Consider the following 20,059-nt stretch of genomic DNA (forward strand, 5'->3'; position numbering starts at 1 on the left):
TTCATTTATTCATTTTTTATTTACTTCTTTACTCGCAACACATATTTTTATGAGCATTAGAATCAGTTTATGCAAAGCAATTCGAATAAATTGCAAAAACAAGTCAATCTATAGTCAGATATTCGCACTGATTCTTTCAAACAATTGTTATTTCGCCAATTTCTTATAATTGTTTGCACGGTAACTACAGTTCTGTACTTAAAAATATATTTAGTTTACTTCAGCACCAAAAATGGTGGCGACTATACGCCAAATATTTTTACACTGTACCTATTTTAAAATATGTTTAAAAATTAAATTTTGTGCTATGATTCATTTACATATATTGGAATCTCTCCGTTCATCAACAGCGTTTACTGTTAAAAGTTGATAATTCTTTTTATGTAAGCTAAAAGCTAACTTTCGTTTTCTGTTAAAACTGCCGAGTGAAGGAGCTTCAAACAATCTTCCGTTGTTTTTGAATTTTCTCCATTGTATTATTGAAAATACTTCATATGCAAGTTCAGATTACTTCTTAAAATCACGTCCTCAGGTCACCAAAATGTTACGAGACTCTAGCAGGAAGTAAAATATCCTGTCGTTCTCTACTTCTAATCTAAATAATAAATCTGACTAAATAATAAAACTTCTAGTAAAAAAAGAACAACCTTTTATTTACATAATAATTTTCAGACGATTATTTCTTGCTCTACGAAAAGACTAATAAAAACGTTGCCATGACAACTCGGCAGTTTAAACAGAAAACGAAAGTTAGCTTTTAACTTACATAAAAAGAATTATCAACTTTTAACATTTACCAAGAACTTTCTCAATTCTAAAATGAAAATGAAATCTTTATTCTGACGTTGTCAATGAAAGAATGTGAAGAAATAGAAATCTCAAAGTAACCAACGAGAATAATAAAAAAAATATTAAGAATGAAATAAAATAGAGAAGGGTGACGTCATTCAGAGAGCATATCCAGAATTTGTGGGAATATGAGACGATCCCGTGGATCAGTTTTCCAGCATCCGGCCATTACCCGGCACACAGATGGAGGACAGTTTTCGGGAGGAGACAGTAGTATTCCTTGCAAGATCAACTTCACTACCTGAAATAGAGCAGCATAATGGGTATGGTAAAAGTACATTAGAAAAGTTTCTACAGAACTAACTGCTAGAAGTAGTGATTAACGCCGAAGCAAATAGAAATGACCCCTTTTTAGGGATGGTTCTAAAAATCAGATCATTTGGTGTCTGTGATAGAAATGTTCGACTGATAGTTCAACTTATACTTAATTAAAATTTTCACCGAAATCATCGAAAAGTGTTTAGACTAAGAAAATATTAGTGTCACTTTATACTTGTTATTTTTTTTAAAATTTGATATTACTTTTCTTATTATAATGCAACAATTCGTCGCTTTGAAACTAAACCGTAGTAACTCAAAAAAAATCGAAAAATGAGATATTTGGGTCATTTTGTGTAAAAAAAAAAAAATAGTGCGTGGAGGTTCTCCGCGCGGAAGAAGTTAAACTTCGCAACCTGCGACGTTAATTGTAGAAGAATCAGCAGTCGTAGAAGGATCACTAGTTCTATTCAACGACTATTTTTCCTGCTCCGCTCGCTTCCGTGCTCTGTAATCACGGTGATATTGTGCATTTTTCCCTCGTGGACCTCTTGAACCAGTAGAAGTGCTTGTGGTTGTCTCATCGTCTCGCCCTGGAAAATGTATTTGTATTAATAATGTATGTGAATGCGTCATAATGTAATTTCAGAAGAGAAAACCTAACAATCAATTGATATTCACAAGAGACGTACCTTGACATAACCTTAAATCCGTCGCATTGTCCGTGGGATTGTTTTCACTCATTTTTTACAATTGTTATCCACTAAATTTGAAAATAAAAAATACTACCCTATTAAATTATATGTGTATCAAAACAAACTAAAAAAATATTTATAGAAAAACAATATGTTTAGGACTTTTATTATTTTTATGCTAGTGAGAACCAAAAAAATAAGGAAATGAATGGGGGAAAACTGGATCCTACCACGTGATTTCCCGGCCAATAAAAATGTAGCGTTAAACGTTTAACGCAACTTTGTTGGAAGTCGCATAAGAAGTATAACTTCGAAAATCACCCTTTCAGAGAAACAACGTGTTATCTTCATAGTTCCATAAAATTAATTTAGAGAGCAGATAAATCGTTATCGCATTGGCGCGATTCGCCATCTTAGTTTTAGGGAATAGTGTAGCAGTGTGCCAGTTGCAACAAAACCTTGGAGGAGGTAAGTCAAAATTTGAAATGAAATATGTAATATTCGGCAGGATATTTTGAAGAACATCGTTGTATTTTGAAATGCAACAGTTTACTTTAAAACAAGCATAGTTTTATTTCGAGTTGAAGCAGTTTTCCTTAAAAACACAGATGATCGTAAATTTACCTATATTCTTAATTCTTTGTCATTTCTTTAGAATATAACGATGTATTTGGAAGTAACTATCCACTTTTAATAAAAGTTTTAGAGAAAAGTGTTGCAACTCAAAGTACCTTAACTTATTTTGAAATTACCACAAAATTGGAAATGCTACAAGAATCGGGCCTGGTTCATTGAAAAATGTAAAGAAACAGGGATTTTTCCTAATGTAAACTATTTTGCAATAGTCGCCATAGCTTCGAGTCAAGCTGCGGTGGAAATTCCTGAAAAGTTAGAAATCGCTTTTCTGAAAAACTTGCTTTTTTGAGTTACCACGGTTTAGTTTCAAAGCGACGAGTTGAAGAAATAAACTATACAAAATAAGTTTGTACAAAATATTGAAATTGTATAAAACCATTATAAGAAAAAATATGAATATCTCACATGCACTCTCGCATATATGATTACAAAAATATTTCTCTGGGAATATTCTGAAACTAGGAAATTATTACAAGTGAAGCATGGAATTTATTTATGTATCTTTTTAATTAATTTTTCAAATGCACTAAACAAATCGAGTTCTTGGAATTTATGTACTTTTTCAACAATTCAATCAAATATAAGCTCATAAATGTTCATATATGATAAAGTTTTTTGTAAGCTACAATTTAAATAATGATCAATTTTTTTTAAACGTAATATTTGCCTAAATAGATTTTATAAGTTCAAAAACTTAGTTTCTTTTTTAACTTATGAGATCTAACTTTCAACCAACCGCAGTCGAGTTCAACTCCAACTTCTGCACGAGTTTCTTCGATTCTGAACTTGGATACCACAGGTCTGATAAAAATGCACCACAAGTTCACAAGAATTTTTTTTTTTTTTAGCATAAATGGCTTTTTAAGTATATTAATTTTTGAAAATATTATTTATGAATATTCTGGAACTTAGGTGTTATTAACAATCACTATTTTATTAATGGTGTTCTGTGAATTAGGATTTTTTTAAAATTTAATTTGAATTAAGATTTTTTTTAAAATTTAATTTAAAGCTCCTTCAAAATTAAATTTTTTTCAAATCTCAGTTGAAAAGTATTAGCTGATTGTTCATTAATGAATTTATTTGCATTTAGCAAATGTTTTAGAAACTGTTGGAAGTTTTCTTTCATGAAATTCTGTAGAATTGGATGTTTTTATCTTTTCATTTATTCTACTTTTTCCTTTTTAAAAAAAAATACGTTTTAGATTGCGTTATTAAGTTTTTTTTGGTATTTTTTTTACTTAAAATAAAATTAAACGTATTCAAGTAGAATTCCATTTAGTGATTTACTACTGTATTCATCATAAAAATTTTTTTTTCAAAATAATATGCATTAAGTACAATATTCAAGCGCAAAAAAAATTTTTTTTTTATATCTTTTGAATTATTAACGAGAAAAAATGAATTTAGAATATTCAACAACCAAATGAAATTTTAGAATGTTTCTGATAATAACATTTCATTTCATGGTCAAGCAAGTATGATTTGTCGGTTTTAATCGCACCTTTTTAAATAGTGGATACGTCAGATCTTAATGTCATTTTTTGTTTTGCTCCTCCTAAATATTTTTATTTTGAACAACCGTTGAACATCTGACCCAATTTATGGTTTACTAATACCAATGTTCAACGCCATAGCCTTGAAATTTCCAACTCAATCTGGAAGACAAGGGAACTCCTGGATCAACTACTGGGAGAAATTTGCCTTCGTGGAGGACTTTTTTGATGAAACTAACCCTCATTTGCGTTAGATGGAGAAGGAAACCACGAAAACCTCCCACTTTTAGCCTGACGGCAAGGGGGCGTCTACCACTGAGGATATTTTTACGTCACACTGTAGTTGATGAGAGCCGGCTGAAGAATTCGTGTCAACCAGCTTTCGCTGGATTTGAGCCCGGGTCATCTCATTGGGAGATGAGCGTTGTATCCCCTGAACCACCACGACTCCTTCCTAAATATTAATATATGACCTCTAATATGCATACAGTTTTGATTTCATTTGTTCTATAAACACATTAATGGACAAAAAAATTAGCGCACCAAGAAATAATTGCGCCCACCCATCGACGCCTCCGTTTGGAGTTTTACCGCGCACGAGGAAACTGAACTGCAGTGGAATGGAATTAGATCGTCTTTAGCGACGAATCCAGATTCAATCGTAGCAGTGATGACAATCGTGCTCCTGTGTGGAGACGCCGTGGTGAACGCCTCAATCCTGCCTTTGCTATACAGCGACACACCGCTCCCACAGCTGGTGTGATGGCGTGGGGTGCCATTGCATACACGGTCACCTATAGTATTGTTCCGTGGCACCATGACAGCGCAGCGGTATGTCCATGAAATCCTGCAACCACATGTGTTGCCACTCATGCAACGGCTTCCAGGAGCCATTTTTCAACAAGACAATGCTCGGTCTCATACGGCAAGGATGTCAAAGACTGTCTCCGTACTATTACTACCCTTCCTTGGCCTGCCCGATCCCCAGATTTGTCTCCAATCGAGCATATCTGGGATCATTTATGACGGCGAGTTAGGCATCTCACGAGTTTGAACGAACGAGAGGGAAGGTTACAGCAAATATGGAACGAAATGTCTCAAGACATCATGCAGAACTTGTATGCCTCAATGCCCGATCGTATCGCATCGTGCATTCGAGCTAGAGGGGGTCCAACGGGGTATTACCTCCTCCGTTTTCTTACCTTTTTCTCTGAAATAAATTATGCTTTTTCTTAGATTTTCTAATCATTTACTTATATCAAAGTAGTCATTACGTATATAAAATTTCGTTTCATTTTGACGACTCCTTCGTGGTGCGCTTATTTTTTTTTTTGTCCATGAGTGTATATTCTAGAGATCTCCTTCTTCGCCATCTTGGATTTCAGGTTCAATTTTTAATTTCTTATTTCTTGATGTTTTACAAATTTTTAATGATAAAATATATCACTCGACGCAATACCTTTCAAAAAAGGTGGAAAATAAAAACGTTGCTTTATTAAATTGGTAGAAATAGCGCTTAGATAATAATTTTCGAAATGTTTTTAAGTTTTTCCCAAAAACGTATTGTCCCGTAGTGGTCTGATCGGTAAGACACGGTTCCCAGCAGATCACCGAAGTCAAGCATCACTGGCTGCGGTCAGTGTGCGGGTGGGTGACCACTTGGATCAGTCTGCGTAGGGACCGAGGGTGTGCGATATTGGTCCTCGTTAAACTGTGCTACCGTAAAGTGCTCGACTTAGCGCGCAGGTCGTCGGGCTACCGAAGTGGGGTTGCCATCCCCTCCGCAGAGGATCAAAATTGTGATGGCATGTCTTCGGATCATCCTCCGGGGTATTTCCCAGACCGTCGCCAATAGCCCATTGTGCAGCTCTAGTGCGACATAAATTAACAACAACAGCAACAACCAAAAACGTATTGCAATTAAATTATGCGATTAACAATTTGCCTAGATCATTTAATACAGTACAATTGCTTGTTTTCATAGCTCTAAAAAATTGATTGGTTATTATTTTAAACTAGAGACAAATGATTAAGCTGAAAAAAATTCTTTGAACGTAAATTACTTATAAATGAACATATTTTTCAAATATCTAAGCGCATAAGAATTTAAAATTTTACTCCTTTCGAAATGAATTCGATTTCACTCCTTTCGAAAAATGCTGATTGCATAATTTTATTCATATAGCTTTTACCAAAGAAAAAGAAAGTCAATTACAGTATGGTACTTTTAACTCGTGAAGTGATTATGCCTAACCATGTGATTTAAATCAGATTTAGATAACTGCAAGCGACGTCATGCATGTGTATCGAACCTGATTGGCTTCTGAATCGACAAATGCCGTGATTTACTTACGATGACGTCACTTGCGGGTATCTAATTTAAAAATTAAAAAAAACGCCAGCTATAATTTTCCTATTTTAAATGGGGGAGGGTCTTTTATTTTACATGTTTGGAAAGCTACTGCTGATTAGAGTAAATGCCCAGCAGCTTATTTCTAAAAATTAAATATGTTTCAAAGCACTGTATGTTGACAATCACACCTTTCCTCTCGTTCCCTTTTTTATTATTCGTATAATTTATATTTGTTTTAGCACTTTTACTTTCATTTTTACCTCATTTTTATTCGAACCTTTAAATTAGTTTCCTTGTCCCTTCATGCAAGCTATAAGCTGAAAATCTGATTTTGAAATCTTTCTATGGTATGCTCTAGGACTTTCCAGAACTTTCTATGCGTTAGAAGAAGAGGGAAATGAGATAACGATGTTTTTGAAGAATTAATGGGTCATGCGAAGATTAAGTTATGTGACTTATAATGTGATATTGATTTTATAAATTGGATTTGATTTGAAAATTTTATGTGAATTTTTGTTACTGCAATCAGACCCGAGTCTGATGACAGTAAGGAATCTTCGTATGACCCACGCATGACTTCGTATGACCCACAGAAAGGAATCTTCGTATGATCAGAGTTTCTTACTGTCATATACACGGACGTGCGATCGTCGTTTGCTGAAAATTTGTCACCATCACGGAAAGTTTTTAACTATTAATAAAAAAAGAAAAAGATAACCCACCTCTTCGAAGAAAGTTAGTCCTTTTCGAATTCCCTAAGAAAAAAAATCATTTTTACGCTTTTTTCAACCTATGAAAACTCGATTTAAAATCACACATCACGATTCCTATTTACGTGATTTAATCTCGTGTTTCGTATTCACGTGATTTAAAAGTCCATATCACGATTCGTGTTCAAGTGACTTAAAAATTATGCATCGGAATTTGTATTCAATCGATTTTAAAATAAAATGTCGGGATTCGTATTCACGCGATGTTATCTCAAACATCGAGATTCGTATTAATGCGATTTTAAAATTATATTTGTATTTACGCCCTTTTAAAATTAAATGTTGAGATTTGTATTCGCGTGATTTGAAAATCATACATTTAGATTCCCACAATTTAAATAAATAAAATCTCGCATCGATATTTTTATTAAAACGTAGATAAATATGTCGACAAAATATCAATTATCAAAACGTTCTGTTTATAAATGTTCCCTACATACACTTTTTTTTTTGCTTAAATTTCAGGTATTTTTTTCAATTATTTTAAAAGTGTTTTTTGCACATAATATTTTTGGATTTCTATTTTCAGCTTTTTTTGGTTTCTCACCAAACTTATCCCGGGGTTTGAATCAACATAGAGTTCTATAAAAATGAAAAATTAAAAAAAAAAAATTCACGGTTTTCGAACAAATTTTGCCAAAATGAGGTGGCAACGAAAGGATTGAAACTAGTTACAAGAGTTGATCAATGCGTGTGCATTTTAATTGCGAGTTCGTGTTCAAAAGTTTTTTAAATTTATCTAACTCATTTACTTATGTGTCTGCTCTTTTTTTTTTCTTTGAGAAAATTAAAAAATGCAACAATGAAATGTCCATGAATACTATAACTGATCATCAATTTCAACATTTTATGTTTCTTAAATGTGAGACGAAAGGAATACATCAAGTACTTTTAGATTTTTCTCTCTGTATATCATCTCTTTGAACGTTGTAGTCTCTTGGAGGTGATAACAGAACTCAATCAGAAGCATGAGAAGAAAATAAAATAGTAATTACCTCGTCATTTGAGTGCCCATAGTAGGGTTGTTTGGCATAAGTGAAGATTTCCCAAAGAACGACACCGAAAGACCAGACATCTGATTGGAGAGAGAATTTTCCATACGTAATACTTTCCGGAGACATCCACCTCACTGGCAACATTCTAGAACCTCCTACCTGAAATATATTTGTTGGGTATTCATATTACTATACATTTTATTTTCATTATAAAGGACTGGGGTTCGATCCCATTGGATACCAGATTGTCTGGGAAATAATAGCTGTGTACATGGGCACAATCATGTAGTTGGTTTTGGGAATGCTTTATTTTGCCTATATTTGATGGAGTGTTAAAAAATGCTGCTTTTGTTCAAAGAATCATTTGTTTGTTGTAGATAGTTTATACGCATCCGAATATGGTTTTCAGAGCAATAAAGAATATAGCAAGCATTTTTTAGGTTTGATGTCATGGTCGATACTTGAATTAATATTTAACTAAACGGCTTTTTTAACTAAACGGCATCAAAAGATTGCAAATTAAAAAAAAAATTTTTACTCAAAAAGTAAAATTAACATTATGGGGTCCAAACTTGGAACGCTATCCTGACCAAATTATTGGGACCATTTTTCCTAGATTGAGGCTATTGAAGGTCAGAAATCCAAATCCATCGGGAGAAAAAGGCAAGTTTATACAAATAAGGTACGCTTTTATGTCTGATTTCGTAAATTAAAAAATCGCCTACATTAATAAATTAATAAATTTGAGGTCACCCCTTCGAGCCATTAAGATTGAGTTCCAGAACGTGAAAATCCGATTATTAGATCAAAAGTTATTCAGGGAAGTCGGGTCTTCTTTCTGCGCACTGTACATTTCAAGCTGCACACATTTGCAATTAATATAAATACATAATTTTAATTTGAAAATTTTAGAATGTTTTCCCTTTTAAACATTAAGGTTTAAAAGATTTTATTTTATTAATTTGTTTCCAAGTGAATAAAAAATATCCTGGATAGAGGAATTCAGTAAAATATAAAGTTTAAATAACTTTTTTCGTTTGCGAAATTAATTAATAAAAATACTATTCTTGGAGGCATCATCTTTATTTTTTTCACAACAATATATTTTTCATGTACAGTGCACCAAAAAAAAATAATAATGAACGGATCACTTAAATAACTTTTGATCTAATGATCAGATATAGATATCAGATCAAAGATAGAGTCAATGCAAATCACTTCACTTTAGCCAAGCAGGCGATTTTTACAATTCTGTTGCTTTTCCTGATTAAAATTTAGGGTTAAAAAATATTTGTGGCCCGTAAATGGTTTTAAAGATGTACAGTGCGCGAAATAAAAAAAGGATCACCCTGAATAACTTTTGATCTAATGATCAGATCTTCCCCTTCAAGGACTCATTCTTAATGGTTTGAGGACGTGTATTCAAATGAGCTAATTAATTATTGCAGACGATATTTTAAGTAGCGAAATCAGACACAAAGGCGCATTCTCTGAATAAACATACTTTCTTTCTTCATTAGATTCAGATTTCTGACTCCTAAGATATAAAGGGTAGCCGCAATCTGGAAAATATGGTCCCCATAATTTGAACCGGAGAGCGATCCAAAGTTTGGACCCCTTAATGTCAATTTCACTTTTTGTGTATTTCGCCATATCTCGTGAACTTTTAAGCGAATTGAAATTTTTTTTGCATACAATTATGAAATTCCTTTCTACAAAGGAAATTGCATTTAAAAATAATTTTTTGCAAATATTTATTATCTCTTATTATTTTATTAATCATCATTGTGGGCCAGACAGCCCAATGTGAGCCAATGCCTTCCTCTGAAGATTTCTCCATGACGACTTCCGATTTATTAAATAACAATCTGAAAAATTTTGAATTGTATGATACACAATTTTTACGTCATTTTAAAGTATGCAATTTTACATGGCAAAATAGGTTGAATACTTTCTGAGAAATCGAATTTTAAAAATACGATTTCTTTAATTCTCTGAGAAATCATATTTTAAATGTACCACTGCACTATTTAATTAGCATATTTGTGGCCACTTCCTTGAACCATTAAATTTGAGTCCTAAAGCGTGAAGATTTGATCATTAGATCAAAAGTTATTCAGAGTAGTCCGTTTTTTTTGTGTGTGTTTTATCGCACTGTGTGTTATCGATTCTTATGAATGAAACAAGAAAAATTATTTAGTTATTTAAAAACCAATAATTTATAAATTATCTAGCCATATTTGTGTTTTAATTTTTTTTTCAAGCTTGCTTTTGTCTTGTATGAAATGTATCTTTGCATTTGAAATATACATAATTACAGAAACTACAATAAAATATAAAGTAATATCGAGAAGAAAAAAAAAAGACATTTTACTTTTTCACAAAAGTTAGCATCACAAAAACTGCATATTTTCATCATAAAAAAACCTGTATACTCTCTTTATTCTTCTTTTTTTTTTGTTTTTTTTTTGAGAAATTTTAATTATTAATAGTTTTTGATAAAATATTTTAACTACTAAGAGTGACTGAGGTTTTTTTTCTGAGATAGGCTTTTCACTAACTTTTTCAACCAGTTAACAATTTTCGCAATAAATTTTCAAAACACAATGAAATCGACATTAGGCGTAATATAACTTGATGAAAAGTACACCTGCTGTTGTCTAATTCCGTCAGTTGTAAATTGCGAATCAATAGTTGGCATCAGCTTGGTATAATTAGTAATCGGGTAGTTGCTATTCGAGAAGAAGAATACGAGATCAGATCTAACCCATAGCATTTAAATCACATGGTTGGGTAACGTACTAGTTGTGTTTGGTAAGTTAACGTTACAGTATTTAGGCTTGTTTAGTTATCATACTAAATCAATTTTCGGATCAAATGTAATTGGATACTTGAAAGTGACGTCACTCGTGTTTTGCAAACCTGATTGGTTTCTGATTTGAAGCATAAATTATGAATGCCACAATTCACCTTCGATGACGTAGCTTGCAGGTCTCCAATTGAAATTAACTTTCGTGATATAAAATCCAGTTTTTTTTTTTTTAAATAAGCAAATAGGAATACGTATTTTGTTTCATTTGGAAGAACCATAAACCACAACCACTATTTTTGGTAATATATATATATACAGTCGAACTTCAACTTAACGAACTTCCATTTAGCGAATTTCTCTATTTTGCGATTTTTTTTTTTCGAGGAACCAAGAACTTTTTGGAAATTTCTTCGTAATATAACTTCCAAATAGCAAAGTGAATTTTGTATTTAACGAACTTTTCTTTGAGATCCACTTATTTCCCAAAATATTTCAGAGCATTTCAAACTTGTTAACGCATTTTATTGGGGAAATGACCTCCAACTAAGTTTCAAAAGCCACTTAACTTTTAGAGAAAGCAGTAAAATCCCTTTCCGTTTTTGTTTGCATATCAAACTAAAAACTCAGACAAAATTAACGGTTTTTATCAGTCGCAATTAAACTTATGAACGCATGTGGTTATGAATGTTTAAAATTACTTTTATAATAAATACAGCTATAATTTTACACTTAAATTCAGCTTTCTTTTAGTTGAAAATGTATGTAGCGTGATAGTGTAACACTGAATGTTTTGCTTTATTCTTACTTTCCACGCATTATTCTTTTATGGTTTAAATTTATGAAATAAATGGTAAATACTAGTTTACAAGATAAAAGTGTATCTGCTATTTTAATTAAGTCTAGGGTTTATGAATTTAAAATCTGTTTAGTGCTTCATTATTTCAAAAGTGGAATTTCTATGCAGCGAATTTTCCAATATAACGAACTTATAATCGGGATTTAGCGTCTTCGTTAAATAGGGGTCCGACTGTATATATATATATATATATATATATATATATATATATATATATATATATATATATATAATTTATATTTGTCTTAAATTTTACTCAGTCTTTAAAATTCGGCTATTAAAAGTTGTTTTCATAACGCAAAATCTGAACTGAATAAACTATGTTAACTTAACATATGTTACCGTAATTTAAAAGCTTCAAATATAATAGATAAAGAATTATTCTTCACTTCTTCTTTTTATTAATAACTATATCATTGCGATTTTATTAACTAATGAACATTTCACCTAAGATATGTTATAGATTTCTCAAATGCGATACTATCTTAAACGTGTCAATTTCTTTAAACTTCAGAACGCTCGCCATTAGGATGAATGCTTCTCAAAAAAAAATTTTTTCCTTAAGTGTTGCCATCGAGGACTATAAGATAGAGCTAGTACCACAAAAGAAAAGCTTAGATAGAAAAATATTTTTACCCTGTAGTAGTCTGATGTGTAAATGTCCCGAGAGAGGCCGAAATCAGATATTTTGACTATCAGTTGATTTCCAACAAGACAATTTCGTGTCGCCAAGTCTCTGTGTATGAAGTGTTGGGAGGACAAGTAGCACATACCGCTCGCTATCTGCTCAGACAGAGACATGAGGTCCACCTATTGGGAGAGATTGATCAATTATCTTGACTACTATTCATTTTGAATTGTTCACCTTTTTCAGCTTATTAATCAATATTTGCCAAAATGATGCAGATGCTTGGACATGATGTAAGATTTGAATACAAACAAAACACTTAAATGCTTCCTTCAACTTCATAGGGGAACAACACAGCAAAATTTTCAAAAAATGAAGGGAAAAAATTTATGAATTTTTTTGGTAGTTTATCCTTTTAATATTATTATACCAAAATATTGAATTAAGTTTCGTAAAAAAAATAATAATAAATAAATAGCGCGTGGAGTCCCTCCGCGTGGAAGAAGTGAAACTTCGCAATGTGGAAATGAAAATAGGAAGGGGTAGAAATTGATTTTTAGTGAAATCATATTGTTTCTTCAAGACAAGCTTTATTAACATTGCTTACAATTCACAATTGATCGCATCTTTTAATTATCATTTTCAAGTGGAGAAATATCCAAATCTGTAACATTTACAATGGGATTATGATAACTAAAGTAAGATACGAAATGTTTGAGTTCTATTTTTTCAATATTTCTTGCAAAAACTGCATCAATGGTAGTTCCCCCTTTGGTTGTTGGATCATTCCTACCATTTGTCATTTCCAATCCAAATTTGTCTTTAAGGAAGGTTAATAATGTTTCAACTTCAGGTAACGAGAAATTCACATTAAAATCTCTTGGAAGGATCTCAGGCAGCTCGTTGCCATGGTAGCGTTAAACGCTTAACCCAACCTTGTTGGAAGTCGCATTAGAAGTGTCACTTCAAAAATTACAACATTACAAGTCGAGCGCTGTGACATGTTTGAATGAATGCGACTGAGTGAATGTGTATGACTAATAGATTTGTTCACTCCTATCAAAACATTTTAGTAAAATACCATCGTTTTATCTATTTTATTGAAAAAAAACTTGTTTAGAAATGTGTAGAAAAAAAAAGAATTAATTGTACTTTCAATATAAATAGTTGAAGTTGCAACTTATCTAGCTTTGTGTAATGTAGGTTGCAAAGGTTTATTTGGTATGGTTTTGACATGGTTAGAAACAAATGTAGACCCAGAAGCCAAAGGATATGCTCAAAAGGAAGATGACGTCAGAATTTTGGGTCCCACTCTAAAAACACATGAGGCGTCACAGCAGGGTAGATCGACTAGAAAAAGGGCTATACTGGCACTTGAGACTGCTGAAATTGCTGGAGAAGAAGGAAGCGTATTATGGACCTACTATAGATGCATTATAAATAGTTGCAAAATTTTATATATTTATATGGATTATTGATCACAAAACTTTAAAATGTTATTTACTCGAAACGATGTTACTTCAAATTTTGACACAATAGTAGTACATAATAAATACAGTTTTCGTTGCACCTCTGTTTTACAGAGAGGACCCAAAATAATAGAAAATATAAGTATTTAATAAGGTATCAAGAAAAGAGAGATGGTATCTTAATTACTTCTTATAACACCCAACTTGACTCACAGTTTCATCTAAACTCTTCAAGGAAAAACATTATTTAATCTTTTATTAGAATGATTTTTTTTAAGCTGCAGTAAGTTTTTCGTCTTTTATTTTTATGAGATTAAAAAAAGAATCATTGCAGAGCAATGTTATTTTTGTAATATTGCTCTCTGAAGTAATGAAAAACCCATTTTTCGTTATGCTGTTGTTATTTATGCCACTTGCTAAAGCTTGCTTGAAATCAAACAAATAAAGGCAGAGAGTGCGTTTCTTTTTTTTTCCCTCAATGGCGCCATCTATGGCCAAAAGTACGACTTCAATCACACACACGTCACAGCTCGTTTTAAAGGGAGAACCCATTGATACACCCATTCATTCATCCACAGATCATTTCCAACTCAGTGCCACCCAGATGTATTGATTTGTTAAGGCAACTTGGAGAACTTTTTGACCTGACAGATTTAACGTGCCCCAGTTACCATTTACTTCTTAAACCTGTACTATGTGATTCTGTAAATTTGTAACTAACAAATCCAAATATAAAAAATCACTTATTATTTCGTATTAAATATACGCCAAACCATATTTCATACTCTACGACTTACTTAAAAGACATAATTAAAAAATAAATAAATTCGACTAGTTTAAGAAATTCTCCTGCGTCTATCGTAATTCATATCGACTCGTTTTCTTCATATTTTTTCAATGTCTCTACCAGCCTTAACAAAACAATCAGATTTTTCTATCCCACGCATTCGTATTTCAAAGTTCTGATACTATTATAATGTTTTGATTTTTTCTTATTTCGATAATATAATTTTGATTATTACAAAAAGTCAAATCAAATTCTATTTTTAGAGACTTACATAGCTTTTTTTCTTTCTGAATTAGTAAATATTCTTAAATAAATTCAGAATAAAACGAATTTAGTTTTATTGTAAAACTTTTTATATTATGTCCCATTATGAGTCAATAATTTTGCGGTTCGAATTCATTTTAAAGCAATAAATAGCAAAAAGAAACAGACTTACATAAATAAATTAAATCACACTAGAATAGAATACCTGATTTAATTCGATCACTGGTTGAGGATTTGTTCTACAGCTGCTTCGTAAAAGTTGTGCCAAATCACCGTATTGCATAAATTCAAATACCATCCATGGTGATGTGTAGCTCTCTAAAATACGAATCTTCATTAAAAACTGAAAGGCAAATCTCTTTTACAAGTACAATGAAATTAATACCGTACTGTATTCGAAGTAAGAACATAGAGTTATTAAAATTTCATCTTATAAATTGAATTTTCTTCCTAATTTAAGAAATAAATTTTATTTGATATCTTATTTTACTCATTTAAAGGAAGAAAAAAACCCTCCCCATTTGAAATATCGTCTCAATTCAAGTCTTAACTGAGCAGCCCCAGTTAAGCATTATACTAATTTGTTATGTAATCTTTTCTTTTACTATTCTTTTTTTTTTCATTCTGTGCATTTTAATAGAGGGCGTTGTTTTCTTTTGTTTTAGAGTTTACTTTGCATTTAGTTTGTTTGTGAACTCGCTGTTTGACCGGTTTAATATGAGTTTTAATTTTCTCAAGCTTTTGTTGAAATTTCTTTTCTGATTTGGTTTTATGTATTTCATGTATTTCTTCCTGGACTAATTTTGGCACTTGTCCTCTCTCTCATTAGAAAAGGTTTTGTTTTATGACTTCCGAGGCCGGTACCCCTTGAAGACGTCGGCTTCGGTGGTCATATTTTCATTTCCACTGTTTTCTTTACTGCTTCAAGTTTGTGCACGCCACTGATTCTAAAAAAAATTTAAAAAAAAAGTCTTGGAGAATTAAAATCAATGAGAACTCACCTTTGATGACGACTCCCATCAATTGTAGGATGTTCTGGTGGTTGAATGTTGACATAATGCTCACTTCTTGGTCGAAATCTGCCTCGTGACCCTCTTTCAGCGTTTTCACCGCAACTGCCACAGTTTCTCCAGAGCCTGTGTTATAGAAACCTGCAACGGGAGATTTAAATAATATATCTGTCTCTTCAATTTGTGACGGTTTACTAAATCACCAAATAAAGGATGATAATCATCACATTTTTTAGTGATGCATGATTTATCGAGATAAATAGACACTATTGCTATTGTGATTAAGGATGCAACAGATAGTGATTTTTCGAATATACAGGTTGAATATTTAGCCAAATACCAAATATTAGGAAACCAAAAAAAGTAAAATTAAAAATAATAATAGGCCGAAAAGTACTAAATATTAATAAATTAAAAAAGCAATAAGTATTAATAAATTAAAAAAGTAATAAACATTGATAAATATTTTTTATATATGAATAAGTTTAATCATTATTGAAAAATAATCAAAACTTAGCTTTATTAGTGGTAGGGGTAAAGAGAGAAAAAAAATTTATTACAGAAATATTTCAGGTAATAAAAATAATTAAGATAAATAAAACACTGGCGAAAAGATAATGAAAAAATTGTTAAGTTGAAAAAAAGAATAGAGGAATATAAAAAATACATATATATCCTCTTCAAATAAAACTTCAAAGGTAAAAACTATTTTTTCCGGGAAAAAGCATCTATAAAACCCTTACAGAGATTTAGTCTATCAGAAACACCTTTAAAAAATGCCGCGAGCTATCATAAAAACTTCTACAAAAAAAGATTATGTACAAAAGCGAAACAGAAAAAAAAATAAAAAGCGATCTTCATTTTTGAAAGAAAAGTTTAAAGCTAAGCATCTCGCTTTTCCAATTTTCCGCATTTTCAGGAAGGAAAAAAAAAAAAAAAAAAAAAAAAGGAATTCGAGTGTCAGAGAAAGCATTTTAATTTCCACGTCATAATAAAAACCTCAGTAAAAACAAAAGAAATTTTAAAAAAAGAAGAAAAAGTTACTTAGAAACTGAAACAAAAATCATTCTTAATTTTAAAACAAACTAAAAATAACGTACAGGTTTTAGTGTTTTTCAACTTCAAAATCGGAACGGTATTACAGCGTAGATTTTACTTTGCAATTGTGTAGAAGAACATTTTTAGTGTAGTGAAACACTCAGATCCTAAAGTGGAAGCGTTTATTTCAATTTAGATAATACAATTTTATTAGAATTTTGATACTGAATTAACCCGAAGTTGCCGTCTAAATTCAACTTGCTCGTGAAATCTAAGCTTCTTTTTCTTTTTTATTCTTCATGTTATGTATCTTATTTAAAATATAACCCTCCCTATTGCTCTGCAATATATTAGATTAATAGCAATTACTGATTTAAATGTATTGGGAACTTAAAGTAAGTTTTATTTATTTTCTTATTGAAAAATCCCCTCAGTGGGCTGATCGTTAAGACACGGTTCCCAGCAGATCACTGAAGTCAAGCATCACTGACTGCAGTCAGTGTGCGGGTCGGTGACCACTTGGATCAACCTGAGTAGGGACCGAGGGTGTGCAGTATTGGTTCTCGTTAAACTGTGCCACCGTAAAGTGCTCGACTTCGCGTGCAGGTCGTCGGGCTACCGAAGCGAGGGTGCCATTCCCTCTGCAGAGGATCAAAATTTTGATGGCATGTCTTCGAATCATATTCAGGGATGTTTCCCAGACCGTCGCCAATAGCCCATTGTGCAGCTCTAGTGCGACGTAAATGAACTACAACTACAACAACTATTGAAAAATCAATGATCAATTCAGAGTACAAAAACCTCCATGTTTATTGCAAATATTAACTTAACTTATATTAACTTAACTTATATTTTAAGGCAGTATGAACTCTTAGTTTCATTTTTATTGTGATTAAGAACAATTGGAATTTAATTTGTATTCAGAAATTCAGGTCGATATCAAATGTCTAAGTAAGTCTATATATGTGAATAATGTTATATTAATGAACCTCAGAAGGAATTAAACAAACTATTTGATAGGGAAATGTTTACATTTTTATGAATCTATAAAAATGTGTATTTATTTTTAATTTATTTTCAAGAGAATTTGGCGGCAAACGGTCGACGGCCATCTTAGAAAACCTGTCTTTAAACAGAATATTAAAAGGCTAATTACCCAAACAGTACAAAATAAGTGTGGGGAATTAAATATAGATTTCGTTAATAGAAAACCAGGGAGGGAAATAAAATTGAAGCATTATCTCTTTTTTTCTCTCAACAGACAGTGAGCAACGTTTAAAATTGAAAGCTTATTTACTACAATTGGCTAAAATGTCACTTACATACATACGCTCATTGATTCAACTCAAAAACTAATCTATTCTTTGAAAGAATACATTGATGCACAAGCATTTATGATGAAAATTAACCCCAGTGAACTTTGAATCGAGGTTGCATTTTCCCAATCACTAGAGGCAATAACAGCTCAAGTCAAGTCTTTTATATTTTAATTATGTAAAACGATGTATACCGAAGAGCCATTACATTATGACCACCCTCCATCTATAACAATGGGCTCACCCAGGTTTTCATAGTTTCTTTCCCAGGAACAATGTTTTCATGGGGCACATTAGGACCCATAATCCTCATAGAACAATCCCTGACGTCTGTAAGCTACTTGAACATAGTTGCAGACCAGGTTCACCCCTTCATGGCCACAGTTTTTCCTGCGGAGGATGGTGTTTAATAACAGGATAATGCACTATGTCATAAGGGTCGAATTGTCATGGACTGGTTCGAGGAACATTCCAGTGACTTTCAAGTCATGTCTTGGCCCCCAATTTCACCTGACCTTAATTCAATAGAGCATTTGTGGTCCTACTTGGAAAACCAAATTCGTGCTGCCACGCTACCGCCTCACAATGTGAGGGAATTGCAGGACCAGTTGGCGAGTGCTTGGTACCAGATACCTCAGACTACCTATCAGCACCTTGTGGAATCAATGCCACGGCGGGTGCTAGCAGTTTTGAGGGCTAAAGGTGGTCCTACATGTTATTAGCAGGATGGTCATAATGCAATGGCTCTTCGGTGTATATAATTGTAAAGAATCAACTAACATACTTTATAAATCGGACAAAAATCTGAATATTTAAATTTCACTTTTTGGCTTTCACCTAGAAGAAGCGTTCTAAAAACGCTTGGGAATTTTGAATGACACTGTATAATTTGCATAAGAAGCGGCATTAAAATTTGAGATTTTGTTTTGTTTTTTTAAAATATTTGCAAGCCGCGATGCAGAAAAGGGGCATATCAAAACAATACATTTTTTGTTAAATTTTAAGTTTAGCTGTTTGTTAACGTGAGGATTTTTTATAATAGTGGAAAAAAACGTCTGCCAAGTGATTTTAGAATATAACTGGAAGCTTGGTGAGCAGATCGAATGGTGAACAGACGAATTTTCCGATTGAATTGAGTAGCAAAGAAACAATTGAATACCTTTGTATACTTTGCTGAAAAATCCCTCGCCGATTTCTTCAACAAGTGTTACGTTCTCTGGTGATATCTCAATGTTTTTAATGGAGGTGGAATAGTAATTGGGATTGGTGATGTATTGTTGCATAGTTTTTCTTAAAGAATTCCTTCTTCGTCTCCGCCTTCTCCACAAGAAAATCCCAGCTCCAATGAGAAGGGAAAAGACCACGAAAGAGGAGGCCAGCACAAGTCTCAACCACAACTGAAATACAAACAAAAGTGTTTATGCCTATCTAATTTCATTGATTCTTAACATTTTTAATCTAAGCCAACGACGAGAAAGAAAAATTCTGAAACTCGTAAATAAATTTTAGTACTGTGCCAGTGCTGGGAGTAGAGCATTAACATTTCTTTCTCATTCTGACCGGCGCATGCACTGCCTTTCGAGAAAAAGAAAAAGCTGCGTATTATTTAAATGTGTAACTTAATTTTTTCTTAGTTTAATTACTGATGACTTTACGCAATCCAGTCGGCCGAAGAGTCTCCGTGTAGTAAATGGTGACTGATGCACGTTAAATCTGCTGGGTCACAAAGTCCTCCATGTTCCCATAACACATTATACCTCTGGGGGTACTGAATTGGAGATGGATCGTTCTCTGGTTCAGGTCAAAATTGCAATCTGTTGTTGTTGA

The 20,059-nt window shown here is 32.4% G+C and overlaps 1 protein-coding gene across 2 annotated transcripts in view; it reads right to left on the reverse strand.

The window, feature by feature from the left end:
* Positions 1-815: 815 nt before the first annotated feature.
* The window catches only part of LOC107453119 (tyrosine-protein kinase transmembrane receptor Ror), a 96,197-nt gene continuing 76,953 nt past the window's right edge, over positions 816-20,059 (reverse strand). For both annotated transcript variants that reach the window (XM_087167624.1, XM_087167625.1), the window contains exons 4-9: positions 19,392-19,629; positions 15,870-16,019; positions 15,074-15,186; positions 12,357-12,530; positions 8,053-8,211; positions 816-1,090 (exon numbers count right to left, since the gene is read on the reverse strand). In XM_087167624.1, coding sequence (XP_087023750.1) covers positions 944-1,090; positions 8,053-8,211; positions 12,357-12,530; positions 15,074-15,186; positions 15,870-16,019; positions 19,392-19,629 — 981 coding nt within the window. In that variant the 3' untranslated portion in view covers positions 816-943. The remainder of the gene's footprint in view (positions 1,091-8,052; positions 8,212-12,356; positions 12,531-15,073; positions 15,187-15,869; positions 16,020-19,391; positions 19,630-20,059) is intronic.

This window comes from Parasteatoda tepidariorum, chromosome 7 (genome assembly GCF_982258835.1).
Source record: "Parasteatoda tepidariorum strain Cologne lab strain chromosome 7, Ptep-v5.0, whole genome shotgun sequence".
Lineage (NCBI taxonomy): Eukaryota > Metazoa > Arthropoda > Arachnida > Araneae > Theridiidae > Parasteatoda > Parasteatoda tepidariorum.